Raw genomic sequence first — 15,264 nt, forward strand, 5'->3', positions numbered from 1 at the left:
GCTGGGTATCATCAAGGTGCATGTGGAAACTGATGCTGTTGTCAGATGATGTCTCCGAGGGGCTGCATGTAGATGAGAAATAGGAGGGGGCCAAGGATAGATCCTTGGGGGACATCAGATGTAATGGTGCGGGAGTGAGAAGTGAAGCCATTTGCAGGTGACTCTCATCCTATGACTAGATAGATAAGAATGGAACTCGGCGAGTGCAGTTCTACCCAGCTGAGCGACAGTGGAGAGGCGTTGGAGCAGAATTATATTGTCAAAGGCTGCAGTCAGGTCAAGAGGACGAGGAGGGATAGTTTACCTTTGTCACAGTCGACTAGAATATCATTTATGACTTTGGTACGAGCCGTTTCGGTACTGTGGCGGGGGCGGAATCCTGAATGGAAGGATTCAAACATGGAGGCGATAACATGTTCAAGGACTTTGGAGAGAAAAGGGAGATTGGAGATGGGGCGATAGTATGTAAGGATGGAGGGGTCAAGGGTTGTTTTTTTGAGGAGAGGGGTGATGACGGCAGATTTGAAGAAGAGGGGGGATAGTACCTGAGGAGAGAACTCCGTTAACAATATCAGTTAACATGGGAGCCATGAAGTTGGGTGGTCAGTAGATTAGTAGGAATAGGGTCGCGAGTACATGAGGTGGATGTCATCGACAAGATGAGCTTTGAGAGGGCACGAGGGGAGATAGGAGAGAAACTAGAGAAATATGCAAACTCAAGGTTAGGAGGAAACTTAGAGGAAGTTAGTCCGATGGGTTAGGAAATGGGAGGGAAGCAGCAGAGGCAGCTTAAAAGATGCTCTCGATCTTTTGAACAAAAATGCCCATGAGCTCTTCGCACTTATTGTTGGAGGGAGGAAGAGGTAGGGGAAGATGATTTGAGAAGCAGGTTTGTGTGGTGAAGAGAAGCCAGGTGTTATCTTTGCCTTCCTGGATAATGCAATAAAGGTGCAGCAGTTATAATGGGTGACTTTAATATGCACATAGATTGGGCTAACCAAACTGGAAGCAACACGGTGGAGGAGGATTTCCTGGAGTGCATAAGGGATGGTTTTCTAGACCAATATGTCGAGGAACCAACTCGGGGGAAGGCCATCTTAGACTGGGTGTTGTGTAATGAGAGAGGATTAATTAGCAATCTCGTTGTGCGAAGCCCCTTGGGGAAGTGACCATAATATGGTGGAATTCTGCATTAGGATGGAGAATGAAACAGTTAATTCAGAGACCATGGTCCAGAACTTAAAGAAGGCTAATTTTGAAGGTATGAGGCGTGAATTGGCTAGGATAGATTGGCGAATGATACGTAAGGGGTTGACTGTGGATGGGCAATGGCAGACATTTAGAGACCGCATGGATGAACTACAACAATTGTACATTCCTGTCTGGTGTAAAAATAAAAAAGGGAAGGTGGCTCAATCATGGCTATCAAGGGAAATCAGGGACAGTATTAAAGCCAAGGAAGTGGCATACAAATTGGCCAGAAATAGCAGCGAACCCGGGGACTGGGAGAAATTTAGAACTCAGCAGAGGAGAACAAAGGGTTTGATTAGGGCAGGGAAAATGGAGTTCGAGAAGAAGCTTGCAGGGAACATTAAGACGGATTGCAAAAGTTTCTATAGATATGTAAAAAGAAAAAGGTTAGTAAAGACAAACGTAGGTCCTCTACAGTCAGAATCAGAGGAAGTCATAACGGGGAACAAAGAAATGGCAGACCAATTGAACAAGTACTTTGGTTCGGTATTCACTAAGGAGGACACAAACAACCTTCCGGATATAAAAGGGGTCAGAGGGTCTAGTAAGGAGGAGGAACTGAGGGAAATTCTTATTAGTCGGGAAATTGTATTGGGGAAATTGATGGGATTGAAGGCCGATAAATCCCCAGGGCCTGATGGACTGCATCCCAGAGTACTTAAGGAGGTGGCCTTGGAAATAGCGGATGCATTGACAGTCATTTTCCAACATTCTATTGACTCTGGATCAGTTCCTATCGAGTGGAGGGTAGCCAATGTAACCCCACTTTTAAAAAAGGAGGGAGAGAGAAAACAGAGAATTATAGACTGGTCAGCCTGACATCAGTAGTGGGTAAAATGATGGAATCAATTATGAAGGATGTCAAAGCAGCGCATTTGGAAAGAGGTGACATGATAGGTCCAAGTCAGCATGGATTTGTGAAGGGGAAATCATGCTTGACAAATCTTCTGGAATTTTTTGAGGATGTTTCCAGTAGAGTGGACATGGGAGAACCAGTTGATGTGGTATATTTGGACTTTCAGAAGGCTTTCGACAAGGTCCCACACAAGAGATTAATGTGCAAAGTTAAAGCACATGGGATTGGGAGTAGTGTGCTGACATGGATTGAGAACTGGTTGTCAGACAGGAAGCAAAGAGTAGGAGTAAATGGGGACTTTTCAGAATGGCAGGCAGTGACTAGTGGGGTACCGCAAGGTTCTGTGCTGGGGCCCCAGCTGTTTACACTGTACATTAATGATTTAGACGAGGGGATTAAATGTAGTATCTCCAAATTTGCAGATGACACTAAGTTGGGTGGCAGTGTGAGCTGCGAGGAGGATGCTATGAGGCTGCAGAGTGACTTGGATAGGTTAGGTGAGTGGGCAAATGCATGGCAGATGAAGTATAATGTGGATAAATGTGAGGTTATCCACTTTGGTGGTAAAAACAGAGAGACAGATTATTATCTGAATGGTGAGATTAGGAAAAGGGGAGGTGCAACGAGACCAGGGTGTCATGATACATCAGTCATTGAAGGTTGGCATGCAGGTACAGCAGGCGGTTAAGAAAGCAAATGGCATGTTGGCCTTCATAGCGAGGAGATTTGAGTACAGGGGCAGGGAGGTGTTGCTACAGTTGTACAGGGCCTTGGTGAGGCCACACCTGGAGTATTGTGTACAGTTTTGGTCTCCTAACTTGAGGAAGGACATTCTTGCTATTGAGGGAGTGCAGCGAAGGTTCACCAGACTGATTCCCGGGATGGCGGGACTGACCTATCAAGAAAGACTGGATTAACTGGGTTTGTATTCACTGGAGTTCAGAAGAATGAGAGGGGACCTCATAGAAACGTTTAAAATTCTGACGGGTTTAGACAGGTTAGATGCAGGAAGAATGTTCCCAATGTTGGGGAAGTCCAGAACTAGGGGTCACAGTCTAAGGATAAGGGGTAAGCCATTTAGGACCAAGATGAGGAGAAACTTCTTCACCCAGAGAGTGGTGAACCTGTGGAATTCTCTACCACAGAAAGTTGTTGAGGCCAATTCACTAAATATATTCAAAAAGGAGTTGGATGAAGTCCTTACTACTAGGGGGATCAAGGGGTATGGCGAGAAAGCAGGAATGGGGTACTGAAGTTGCATGTTCAGCCATGAACTCATTGAATGGCGGTGCAGACTAGAAGGGCCGAATGGCCTACTCCTGCATCTATTTTCTATGTTTCTATCTTAGAATAGTGGGAAGTTTTTGCGATGGAAAGCAGGACCCCATTAATGCTCTATGTGATCTAGCGATGGATGATTCAACCAGTTGTTCGCCAAAGACGTACAAATCTGCATCCTTTGAACTTAAGGGAGCAGAGATGAGGTGTATGGCAGGGGAACGATTACGGTGAGAGAATGTAATGATTTTAATGGGGACAAGGGCATCAAAGGTGGTGGAGAGGGTCTGATTTAGCAAATCAGTAGAATTTTAGGTCAAACGATAGATAGTTGAGAATTTGAAAGTACAGTAGTAAGGGATTTCAAGTGAGAGGTTTTTTTTACAGGAGCAGACACAGAAAGAAGTCGGGTTGGGAGCAATGTTCCCTGTGATTTTGTTTGCCACATGCATGTTTCTCTTTTTGAAAATCCGGCTGCGCAACTTACAGGGAATGTTGATTTCGGGAGGGAGTGGGGTGGGGGGAGTGGAATATGGGTAGAGAGCGATACAAGGAAATGATTAGACATTGTCTCATCAGTGATAGTTACGGTGGGAGTAGTGAGGCCACGTGAGATGACATAATTGTAGGGGTGGCTGTGTATATGGGTAGGAGAGTTTATATGGAGGGAGTGATTTAGGGAGGAAAGGAGGGCAGTGGATGAAGAGCCCTTAAAATAGGTATCAATCAAAGAGTTCTCCTCTGAACCTTTTCCACGGTCTCGATACCCCATCATGTGAGGGCACCACAACTGGATACTATTCCAGATATGGCCAGACCAAGGCATTAAACATGATTGAAAATGCCCCTGCCCACATTTATAATTCTATCCTTCGCAATGTTAAAAGATATTTACCAAACACAGGGCAATTCAGTGTCCAAATCTGTCTGCAACCTATTTTCTTCATCCAAGTTCCTCACACCTGCACATATTTTCACATCATCTGCAAACTTGTGAATTGTTTCTCCAATGCTTTCATCACTATCTTTACTAATATTCTGGAATAGCAACATCCCCAACACCAGTCCCCGTGGAACTCCTCCAGTCCCCAGGCAGACCATTAATAACAATCTTGGTAGAAAATGCAACCAATTCTTTATTTAGCCTAACATCTACCCATCAATCCCACGAGATGCAAACTTCCTGAGCAGTCTTTTATGCAGTACTTCAATAAAAGACTTTTAAAAGCCAATATTAACTGAGTTCCCCATCATCTTTGCAACCTCTTTGAAACATTCAATCAAGTTGGTGAAACAGGATTTCTTTCTTCAGAACGTATCATAAGATGTCCTAATAGTCCCTGCTCTATTAGGATGTTCATGTAACGTATCTTTAATAATCCCTTCGAGCAACTTTCCTTGATGTTAAACTAATGGGCTTTTAATTTCCTAGTTCTGACTTATTTCCTATTTTAAATATAAGCACCAAATAGGCCAATCTCCAGTCCTGGGAACAATTCCAGATCTCGTGCAGTAATTAAATATATGAGCCAGTGAGCCACATCACACAGACCAATTTATTTAGGCACCCTAGGCTGAACTTCATCAGGGTGAGCAGCCTGATCTGCTTTAAAAGTTCCAATTCTGGCAAAGATAATTTACATAACCACTTTTAGACATTTAATTTTAGCATGAACACTATGCTGCAATATTGGTAGTTAAGTATCATCATCAGTAGTGAAAACTGATGCAAAACCTCAGCTATATCTTGGCACTCTACCCAAATATGCATTGCAGAATCCCTCAATGACTCTATACATACATTAATGGCCCATTGCCTCCCAACATAGCATCCATTTCCCCCAACTCCTGCTCCATTTCACCAACTGTTGTAATTATGTCTGTTCCGTCCAACCCCCGACCTCCCCAATACCTTCTCCCAAGTTCATCCTTGTGTCTGTTTCTCCTTTTCCCAAGTTGTATTCAGTGCCTGTATTCACCCTCGTGAAGCATCTTGGGACATTTAAGTTAAAAGGTGCTAAATAGCTACGTTGTTGATGTTGTTGTACTTTAGCTTCCAAATCTCTTCTTTAACCACTGAAATTCAGCTTTGAGTTAAATATTAGAGCCTAAAGCTTTAGGTAGCAAGAAAAAAGAGAGAGTATTTAAGAGTTAAGCGCAAACACAATGAAAAAAACTGAAAACATGGTGTGATTTTCCTTAATTTTGTTTCAGATGTGGAACAGTTTTGTAGGGAATTGCCTCAGGTTTATTTCATGGTTGTCATTCACACCACCATGAATAGGTCGGTATGTTGGGAAAAGAATTACAGAAGTCTCCAATCAAACTTTCCAACAGTAATACTTAAAACAGGCAATTTTGTTTAAGATACATGTATTAAAAAAAATTAAAGTCACTTTTTCAGATTAAAATGGTCTTGAGACATCTGAAAACATCTAAAATATCCTGGTTTTTGGTTCCTTTAATGTCTTAAAATATTTTAGCTGTACCTGTAGCTTTAAATTTACAAAAAGTGAACATCCCGTCTTTAACAAGAGCATCATCTAGAGGATAATCTGTGCATTACAAGATTCCAATGGGTAAATGTGAAACACTAGGAACACTTACACCATGTAGCATTAACTTCAACCTTTTCCAAATACAGCATCCTCGTCTGCACAGACAGGATCAAAAGCTATCATTGTATCTGCAACTCTTTCACTTATTGAATACCAGTTATATCAAGAAAGTCCCCTTACAGCATTTTAAATATATTTAAATCAAAGCAAATAGATTTACTATGAACATCTGCTATAAAATATTGATAATTAGTAACATAAACTAATGTTGCATTAACTCCCTCTCTTTATTTCGGTCATCAAAATGATGGAGAAGTACATTTAAGAAGGAAATTGCTAGGTATCAGAGTATTCTGCCCTGGGAGGTTAAGAACATAAGAATTAGGAACAGGAGTAGGCCATCTAGCCCCTCGAGCCTGCTCCGCCATTCAACAAGATCATGGGTGATCTGGCCGTGGACTCAGCTCCACTTACTCGCCCGCTCCCCATAACCCTTAATTCCCTTATTGATTAAAAATCTATCTATAAAAAACACAGTGACCCCAACGTGATATGAACACGCAACCTTAGGCACAATACATGAGAGAAAACTTGACAATGCAATCTCAGAGGACGATCACTTCCTGCATGGCTTGCTTTCTCTACACAAACACAATTCTGGTTATCTCAGAATGCAAGAAGATTTGGATCAGATTTGTGGTACAGAACACATTACCAGAGACCAAACACAAAAGTTATTTGTTCTGGACAGATCTATATCTCCTTTCTTTTGGCTTGAAATAATTCAGACTTGCTGCCCATAAGATGAATTTCGCCATTAAGATAAAGCTAGAATATGACAAAGAGCACATTTTAGAACATTAACAAAAACTGTATGCACGCAAAAGCCAATAGTTTGGACTAGCTTTAGTATTGGAGGTTACAAAGGTGCAGTTTTTTTTAAACCATAACATTAAGTATAAGTATATGAGTACAAACATAGTTGTTATTTTATTTATTTATTCGTTCATGGGAACATCACCAGCATTTATTGCCCATCCCTAATTGCCCTTCATAAGGCCACCTCCTTGAACCGATGTTCTTTTGTAGCGGTTTGGTACAACTGAGTGGCTTGCTCGGCCATTTCAGAGGACAGTTAAGAGTCAAACACATTGCTGTGGATCTGGAGTCAAACTAGGCAAGGATGGCCGATTTCCTTCATTAGTGAATCAGATGGGTTTCTAATGACAATCCAGTAGTTTCATGGTCACCATAACTGAAGCTTTGTATTTAATTAACTGAATTTAAATTTCCCAACTGTCGTGATGGGATTTGAACTCATGTCTCTAGATCATTAGTCCAGGCCTCTGGATTACTAGTCCAGTAGCATAACCACTATGCTACCATTCCCTCAAGTGACTTTATAAACAGTACAATCCAGCTAGCAAAACCAAAATCTGACAGCTTTTTATTGACCAGTTATCTCTGGCTATGTGGTCAATCTGCTACAGGGGAAAGCGAGCTAAATCTATGATATTCAGTTTTTTTATCCCAATATGAGTGTTTCTACACAGATAGCATATAATTTTACTAATTAAGCAACTATAAAATAGGAAGAAGCACATACACTGGATTTTCTGATCACGTTTGTCAAATGTTTAGTAACATTTGAGGAAATTACAATACAAACTAAAGTTAGCACTGTCCAGGAAAAATAACTCCTTTTATGAGCTCCTGTTCTTGTACTGTAAACAAAGTATATCCCTCCCCACTTTGTGTGGCAAACCAACTGTAAGGTCCTTCTTGAGGCTGGAACTCAATAATTCATGTGTTCTTTAAAGAAAAAAATTGAATAAAACTATACATATCCAGTGAACCACAGTTAACATTTAAACCTAAATCACAAAGTGAGAAGATGAATACACTGGAGATGATTTTCCATCAAAACCATCATATAGACATTGTAGTACTTAATTATATAATGGTTGGACATTGCTGTGCCAAGTTATAAAACGGTTGACAACTATAGTATAAAAATTATGGTTCCTGTAATTTTTCCTTACCTGGTCTTTGTGTTTAGTTGCAGACTTCGAAGATTCATAATCCTTCTTTGTTTCTAAAATCTTCTTGACAAGCCCGCCTGTAACAAAAATAAATTTTAGTCTTGGTGTGTGCTGACAGAGTGAAATTTGCATTGTGTGCAAAATTCTTCAAACTGTTTTCAGGATTTTTTTCCCGTTAAGTTGATGAAAATTTAAGGGTTAGGAAACAGAGAAATTGGTTACCGCTTTTTCCAGCTAGTACCAGCATCAAGCATTCTCAATTCAGATGCAACAACTTGTATTTATATAGCTCCTTTAATGTAGTAAAATATCCTAAGGCCTTTCACGGGAGTGTTAGCAGACAAAGAAAAATAAGCCAGGTGCAGCAGGGTGTAATGCAAAGCTCCCTCTAGCTTGAAAAATCACTCCCGACGGTAATATTTCAATTTTCCATGGCAGGCACTCTTGAGTCTGCTAATTTATAGGATATCTTCTGTTGCATTGGGAACTAGGATGAAATTGAGCAAAGTCACTTCGCTGAAGACATTGACTGATAGCAGTTCTGATATGACTCAAATCCACGACCCTGAGATGAAAGAACATGCTGATAAACTGCACTACACAACAAGATTTTTCCTCCCTTCCACTTAAAAGTAAGTTAGGTAAGGCAAAAATTCTTATCGGTGTTTTTCAAGTAAGTTTTATTTTTTCTAAATAAAGTCCAAGTTTTAAAAAAAACACAACTCACCAGAAAGTGGCTGGCCTTCTACTTGGGATTGCCATTGACATGGCACTTGCAAGACTGGGAATCAGAAAAATTACATTTTGGCTTTGGACCCTAGGACCTCACTCCCTTACAACTGCTAATCAGTTTCAGTAAGATACAACTTGATCAATAACAAATCTTCTGAAAACTGCTGGTCACAGCAAGTTTGGGGCCAGATCTTCTCGGAAGAATTCCCACATTTCCCCCCGATCCCAAAAATGTCATCACTAAAGTAGAATCTTATGAAGATCCTAAACAAAACACCAGGCAGTTTTCACTTGCAGTTTTAAAACATGAACATGTTAAGAGAGGAGGAGTAACAGAAAGCAATAGGTGTCATGATCACTTTCTTTGAGAACAAGTTACAATTCAGAAAAGTAAAATTTTCCTTTCAAGTAGTAAACTCAATTTAAAATCTCTCTGGTATATTTACATGGGTTTTATTCCATTTAAAATGACAAAAACAGCAGATACAGCAATAAACATATAGAGGGCAAAGGATTTTTTTTCCTTCTGAAATCTAGGGGGAAATTTTGTGATTTCCCCACGACACAGATTATGGATCAACAGGGTCCAGTAGAAGCGGGACACTTTCTCACACAGAGAAGCTGAGGTAAACAGAAACATGCATACATACATGCATCCTGATGGCATCTTGTTACCTACCCTGTATATTTAGAATGATGCATGTATCTAAGATGGAGTAATTACCATTTTATATGAAAACAGATGCAGAAAGGTATTAGCAGTTTTTCTTTTTATTGCAGAAAATCCCCTGGGGCTTAGATATGAAATAGATTTTCACACATTTCTAACCCAACTCACTTGTGACCATTCCTAAAAAAAACTAGCAATACTACACAAGTACAGATGTTTGACAATTCAACTGCAGTATTGTTTTCTGGCCTTCATCCGTGTGAGTTAATAACTTGCTCTGATAGTGGAAACTAGTCACAACCATAGAATAAATAATGGTCTTCAGTATCTGGAATTTCAACTCAAACTATTTAAGATGGAAGGCTAGCAAAAATGGATGCTCAATTTACAATCCACAAGTAATGTAATAACATTGGTTGCATTTTTGCACAATACATCCAATAGCATAAGTGTCATCATTACCAATCTGTTCTTTAGCAATGTCACTTAAATTAGAGATTATGCGCACCCTACTTTAGCATTGAACATTACACAACTAAAAGGAACAGGAGTAGGCCATACGGCCCCTCAAGCCTGTTATGCCATTCAATTACATTATGACTGATCTATACCAAACTTCCATCTACCCACCTTGGTTTTGTAGCTCTTAATACCTTTGCCGAACAAAAATCTATCTCAGCCTTGAAATTTTCAATTGGCCCAGCATTCACAGCCTTCAAGGGGAGAATTCCAGATTTCCATTATACCCTTTGTGTGAAGACGTGCTTCCTGACATCATCCCTGAACGGCCGAGTTCTAATTTGAAGATTTGTTCCCTTGTTCTAAACTCCCCCACCACAGGAAATTGTTTCTCTCTACCCTATCAACTCTTGATCATCAATTAGATCATCCCTTAAACTTCTATATTCAAGGGAATACAAACCTAGTCTATGCAAGCTGTCCTCATAATTTAGCCCTTTTAGCCCAGATATTATTCTAATGAATCTGCACTGCACTCACTCCCATGGCCAATATATCTTTCCTGAGGTGTGGTTCCTCGAACTAAATACAATACTCCAGATGGGGGTCTAACCAGAGCCCTGTAGAACTGTAACATAACTTCCATTCCTTTCTATTCCAGCACTCGAGCAAATATTCTATTAGCCTTTTAAATTATTTTTTGTACCTGTTCACTTGCTTTTAGTGAATTCTGTACTTGGACCCCTACATTTCTCTGCTTATCTACAGTTCCAAGTAGGAAATACTTTGATCTATCTTTATTAGGTCTAACGTGAATGACCTCACAATTTCCCATATTGAACTCCAGCAGCCAGTTTTGCCCACTCACTTAATCTAGCAATGTCCCTTTGCAACTTTCTGCACTACTATTCTATACTATTTATCTGCACTATTTGCTATGCCACCTAACTTCATGTCATCAGCAAACTTAGATATCATAGAATCATAGAAATTTACTAAACGGAAGGAGGTCATTTCGGCCCATCGTGTCTGTGCGGACCGACAAACAGCTATCCAGCCTAAAGCCACTTTCCAGCTCTTGGTCCGTAGCCCTGTAGGTTACAGCATTTAAAGTGCACATCTAAGCACTTTTTAAATGTGGTGAGGGTTTCTGCCTCTACCACACTTTCAGACAGTGAGTTCCAGACTCCCACCACCTTCTGGGTGAAGAAATTTCCCCTCAAATCTCCTCTAAACCTCCAACCAATTACTTTAAATCTATGCCCCTCGTTGTTGACCCCTCTGCTAAGGGAAATAGTTCCTTCCTATCCACTCTATCTGGGCTCCTCATAATTTTATACAACTCAATAAGGTCTCTCCTCAGCCTCCTCTGTTCCAGAAAAACACAAACCCAGCCTATCCAATCTTTCTTCAAAGCTAAAATTATCCAGTCCAGGCAACATCCTTGTAAATTTCCTTAGTACCTGTTTAGTGCAATCACATCTTTTGCTTAATGCGGTAACCAGAATTACACGCAGTACTCTAGCTGTGGCCTATCTAGTGTTTTATACAGTTCAAGCATAACTGCCCTGCTCTTATATTCTATGCATCGGCTAATAAAGACAAGTATTCCATATGCCTTCTTAACCACCTTATCTACCTGGCCTGCTACCTTCAGGGATCTGTGGACCTGTACTCCAAGGTCCGTTTGTTCCTCTACACGTCTCAGTGTCCTACCATTTAATGTGTATTCCATTGCCTTGTTGGCCCTCCCCAAATGCATTACCTCACACTGCTCCGGACTGAATTCCATTCTTCACTGTCCTGCCCATCTGACCAGTTCATTGATATCTTCCTGCAGTCTACAGCTTTCTTCTTCATTATCAATCACACAGCCGATTTTAGTATCATCTACAAACTTCTTAATCATATCCCTTACATTCAAGTCTAAATCATTGATATATACCACAAAGAGCAAGGGACCTTGTACTGAGCCCTGCGGAACCCCACTGGAAACAGCCTTCCAGTCGCAAAAACACCCATCAACCATTACCCTTTGCTTCCTGCCTCTGAGGCAATTTAGGATCCAACTTGCCACTTTGTCCTGGATCCCATGGACTTTTACTTTTGTGACCAACCTGCCATGTGGGTCCTTATCAAAAGTCTTGCTAAAATCCATATACACTACACCAAACGCACTACCTGTACCCTCATCGACCCTCCTTGTTACCTCCTCAAAAAATTCAATTAATTTAGTCAGACATGACCTTCCCTTAACAAATCCGTGCTGACTATCCTTGATTAATCAGTGTTTTTCTAAATCAAGATTTATCCTGTCCCTCAGAATTTTTCTCCCACCACCTGACTGGCCTGTAATTACTCGATCTATCCCTTTCTCCCTTTTTCAACAAAGGTACAACGATAACAGTCCTGTAGCCAGAGGGGATTGGAAAATGATGGTCAGAGCCTCTGCTATTTACTCTTTTGCTTCTATTAACAGCCTGGGATCCGAGCGTGGGGATGTATCCACTTTCAAAGCTGCTAAGTCTCTTAATACTTCTGCTCTCTCTATGTTTATTTCTCCTCCCTAATTGCAATGTCTGCATCACCCCTCTCTTTTGTGAAAACAGACGCAAAGTATTCATTAAGAACCATATCCACGTCTTCCGCCTCCACACACAGCTTAACTTTATGGTCTCAATTAGGCCCTACTCTTTCTTTAGTTATCCTCTTGATCTTAATGTATTTGTAAGGGGATAGAAAATGGTCACTAAAGTGGACACTGAAGGTAGTGAATTAATCTGACACTTGGTCCATATTGTAGGGCTTATCAATATTAGGAGGTTCTGAGGAATCGGGAGTTCCTCTATCTTACTGTAGGGATTGTAATTGACAGATTGTATGTAAAACTCACTTTATGTATGTAAAGCATGCTTATAGCATGCTTGAATGGGTTTTAAGAAGGGGCAACAGCAAAGTTTGCTACGCAGCATAGCTTGATAGTTAATGAATCATCATAAGTAGCCAACAATGCATTGACCCTTGGAACAGGAAGATGAAAACATACATCCAGTACTGAATAATACACCCACCAAGGGTCTAGAAACATTGCAAACCCTGGGAAGCATGGTTACTTCACACATCATGAAGAACTGAGGCAAAGTTGACACCACTGAATAACACATTCCGGGAGGGTGACATGTGATGGGAGATGGACATGTGGGGGAGAACCACTTAAAGCCAGTCTGATAAGGGTAAACAAATCAATGTAACTTCGCTGATAGCAATAGGCAAATCGGTGGTTTTATAGGGGGTCGCACACCTCGAAAAATGTATAACTAATTGTAAAACCTTTGTTCTGGAAAGGTTAATCCGTGAACGCTTCCATAGCATGCTTGAATAAAAACTGGTTAAACCAGGTTTCGTCTGAGTGATTCCGTGGTCGGTACATGGGCGGACGGGTGTTGATTCCTTATATCAGGGAGTCCACCTTGAGGAAGAGAAGTCTTCTCTTTTACCCCAACAGTATTTATAAAACGTCTTTGGGTTTTCCTTGATGTTACTTACCAAAATGTTTTCCTGCTCTCTTTTTTCTTTCCTAATTTCCTTTTTAATTTCACCACTGCACTTTCTATACTCCTCTGGAGTTTCTGCAGTATTGAGCCCTCGGTATCGGTCATAAGCCTCCCTTTTTTCTTTATCCTACCCTGTATGCCCCTCAACATCCAGGGGGCTTGGTTAGTCCCGCCTTTTTTCTTTAAGGGAGCATACTTGCTCTGATCCCTCAAGATCTCCTCCTTGAATGCCTCCCACTGCTCTGACACAGATTTACCTTCTAGTAGCCGTTTCAAGTCCATTTTAGCTAAATCCCATCTCAGCTTATCAAAATTGGCTTTTCCCCAATTGAGAACTTTTATTCCTGGTCTATCCTTTTCCACAACTAACCCAAATCTAATTGAATTATGATCACTTGCACCAAAATGCTCTCCCACTGATGTCCCTTCCTTCTGCCCAGCTTCATTCCCTAAAACTAAGTCCAGAAACGCCCCCTCCCTTGTTGGGCTTGTTACATACAGACTAAAAAAGTTCTCCTGAATACATTTTAGGAATTTCGCACCCCTGATACCATTCACACTAATTTTATCTCAGTTAATATTGTTGAGGTAGTTGAAATCCCCTACTATTACTGCCCTATCGTTTTTGCATTTCACAGATATATGGCTTTCTATTCCTTCAGTGAAAAGCTGAGTCCCCAGTACAGATCCCTGGGGATCACCATTAACAAAGCAAAGTGGAAAAGTCAAATGATTATATTAAGGAACATGCATTAGCTACACGTACCATGGTCTTCACTGTCATGCAGTTCCACTGCTGTAACCTAGAAAAAAAACACAAATTTTTTTTTTAATCCAATTAACCATTTCATCACTCTAGACCAAATGGTAACATTTTATCTTACCAATAGCTTTGGAAATTATTCGCATATTTTAAAATACTTAAAAAAAATTTAAATCAAGTACACACAAGCAATCCTATCCAATCCCGACTGTGTTGTCATATCTGCCCATCATCGCATGCTTTTTTAAATCTTTGAAGTTTAAAATTATTGGGCAATCCCAGCTTCAAAGTGGATCGCTGTGCTAGTGATTGAAGATATTTTTTTTTTTAATTGCCTCGAAAAATGGAAGACTTAGAAACATAGAAACATAGAAACATAGAAAATAGGTGCAGGAGCAGGCCATTCAGCCCTTCTAGCCTGCACCGCCATTCAATGAGTTCATGGCTGAACATGAAACTTCAGTACCCCCTTCCTGCTTTCTCGCCATAACCCTTGATCCCCCGAGTAGTAAGGACTTCATCTAACTCCCTTTTGAATATATTTAGTGAATTGGCCTCAACTACTTTCTGTGGTAGAGAATTCCACAGGTTCACCACTCTCTGGGTGAAGAAGTTTCTCCTCATCTCGGTCCTAAATGGCTTACCCCTTATCCTCAGACTGTGACCCCTGGTTCTGGACTTCCCCAACATTGGGAACATTCTTTCTGCATCTAACCTGTCTAAACCCGTCAGAATTTTAAACGTTTCTATGAGGTCCCCTCTCATTCTTCTGAACTCCAGTGAATACAAGCCCAATTGATCCAATCTTTCTTGATAGGTCAGTCCCGCCATCCCGAGAATCAGTCTGGTGAACCTTCGCTGCACTCCCTCAATAGCAAGAATGTCCTTCCTCAAGTTTCAGACATTCCTTCAGTTAAGTGAATCAAAGAGCCCATATCCACTTGGAAAGTCATTGCGGTCAGGGGCAGGGGAAGCCCAAAGTTTCCTTGTGGGCCCCAGAGGAGCACTTGAATTTCTCCTGGCCCACAAGGACCAAAAAAGGCTCCGGCTCCTTTTGCCGCCAGGTTGACCTGATTGGGGCCCGAGGTCTGCCCTATGATG

The 15,264-nt window shown here is 40.9% G+C and overlaps 1 protein-coding gene across 4 annotated transcripts in view; it reads right to left on the bottom strand.

Moving 5' to 3' along the window:
• The window catches only part of traf3ip1 (TNF receptor-associated factor 3 interacting protein 1), a 302,416-nt gene that overhangs the window by 77,063 nt on the left and 210,089 nt on the right, over positions 1-15,264 (bottom strand). For all 4 annotated transcript variants that reach the window (XM_070876062.1, XM_070876063.1, XM_070876061.1 and 1 more), the window contains 2 exons: positions 14,167-14,203; positions 7,986-8,062 (listed from right to left, as the gene is read on the bottom strand). In XM_070876062.1, the coding sequence (XP_070732163.1) occupies positions 7,986-8,062; positions 14,167-14,203 (114 nt within the window). The remainder of the gene's footprint in view (positions 1-7,985; positions 8,063-14,166; positions 14,204-15,264) is intronic.

The sequence above is a fragment of the Pristiophorus japonicus genome, chromosome 3 (genome assembly GCF_044704955.1).
Source record: "Pristiophorus japonicus isolate sPriJap1 chromosome 3, sPriJap1.hap1, whole genome shotgun sequence".
Taxonomy (NCBI): domain Eukaryota; kingdom Metazoa; phylum Chordata; class Chondrichthyes; family Pristiophoridae; genus Pristiophorus; species Pristiophorus japonicus.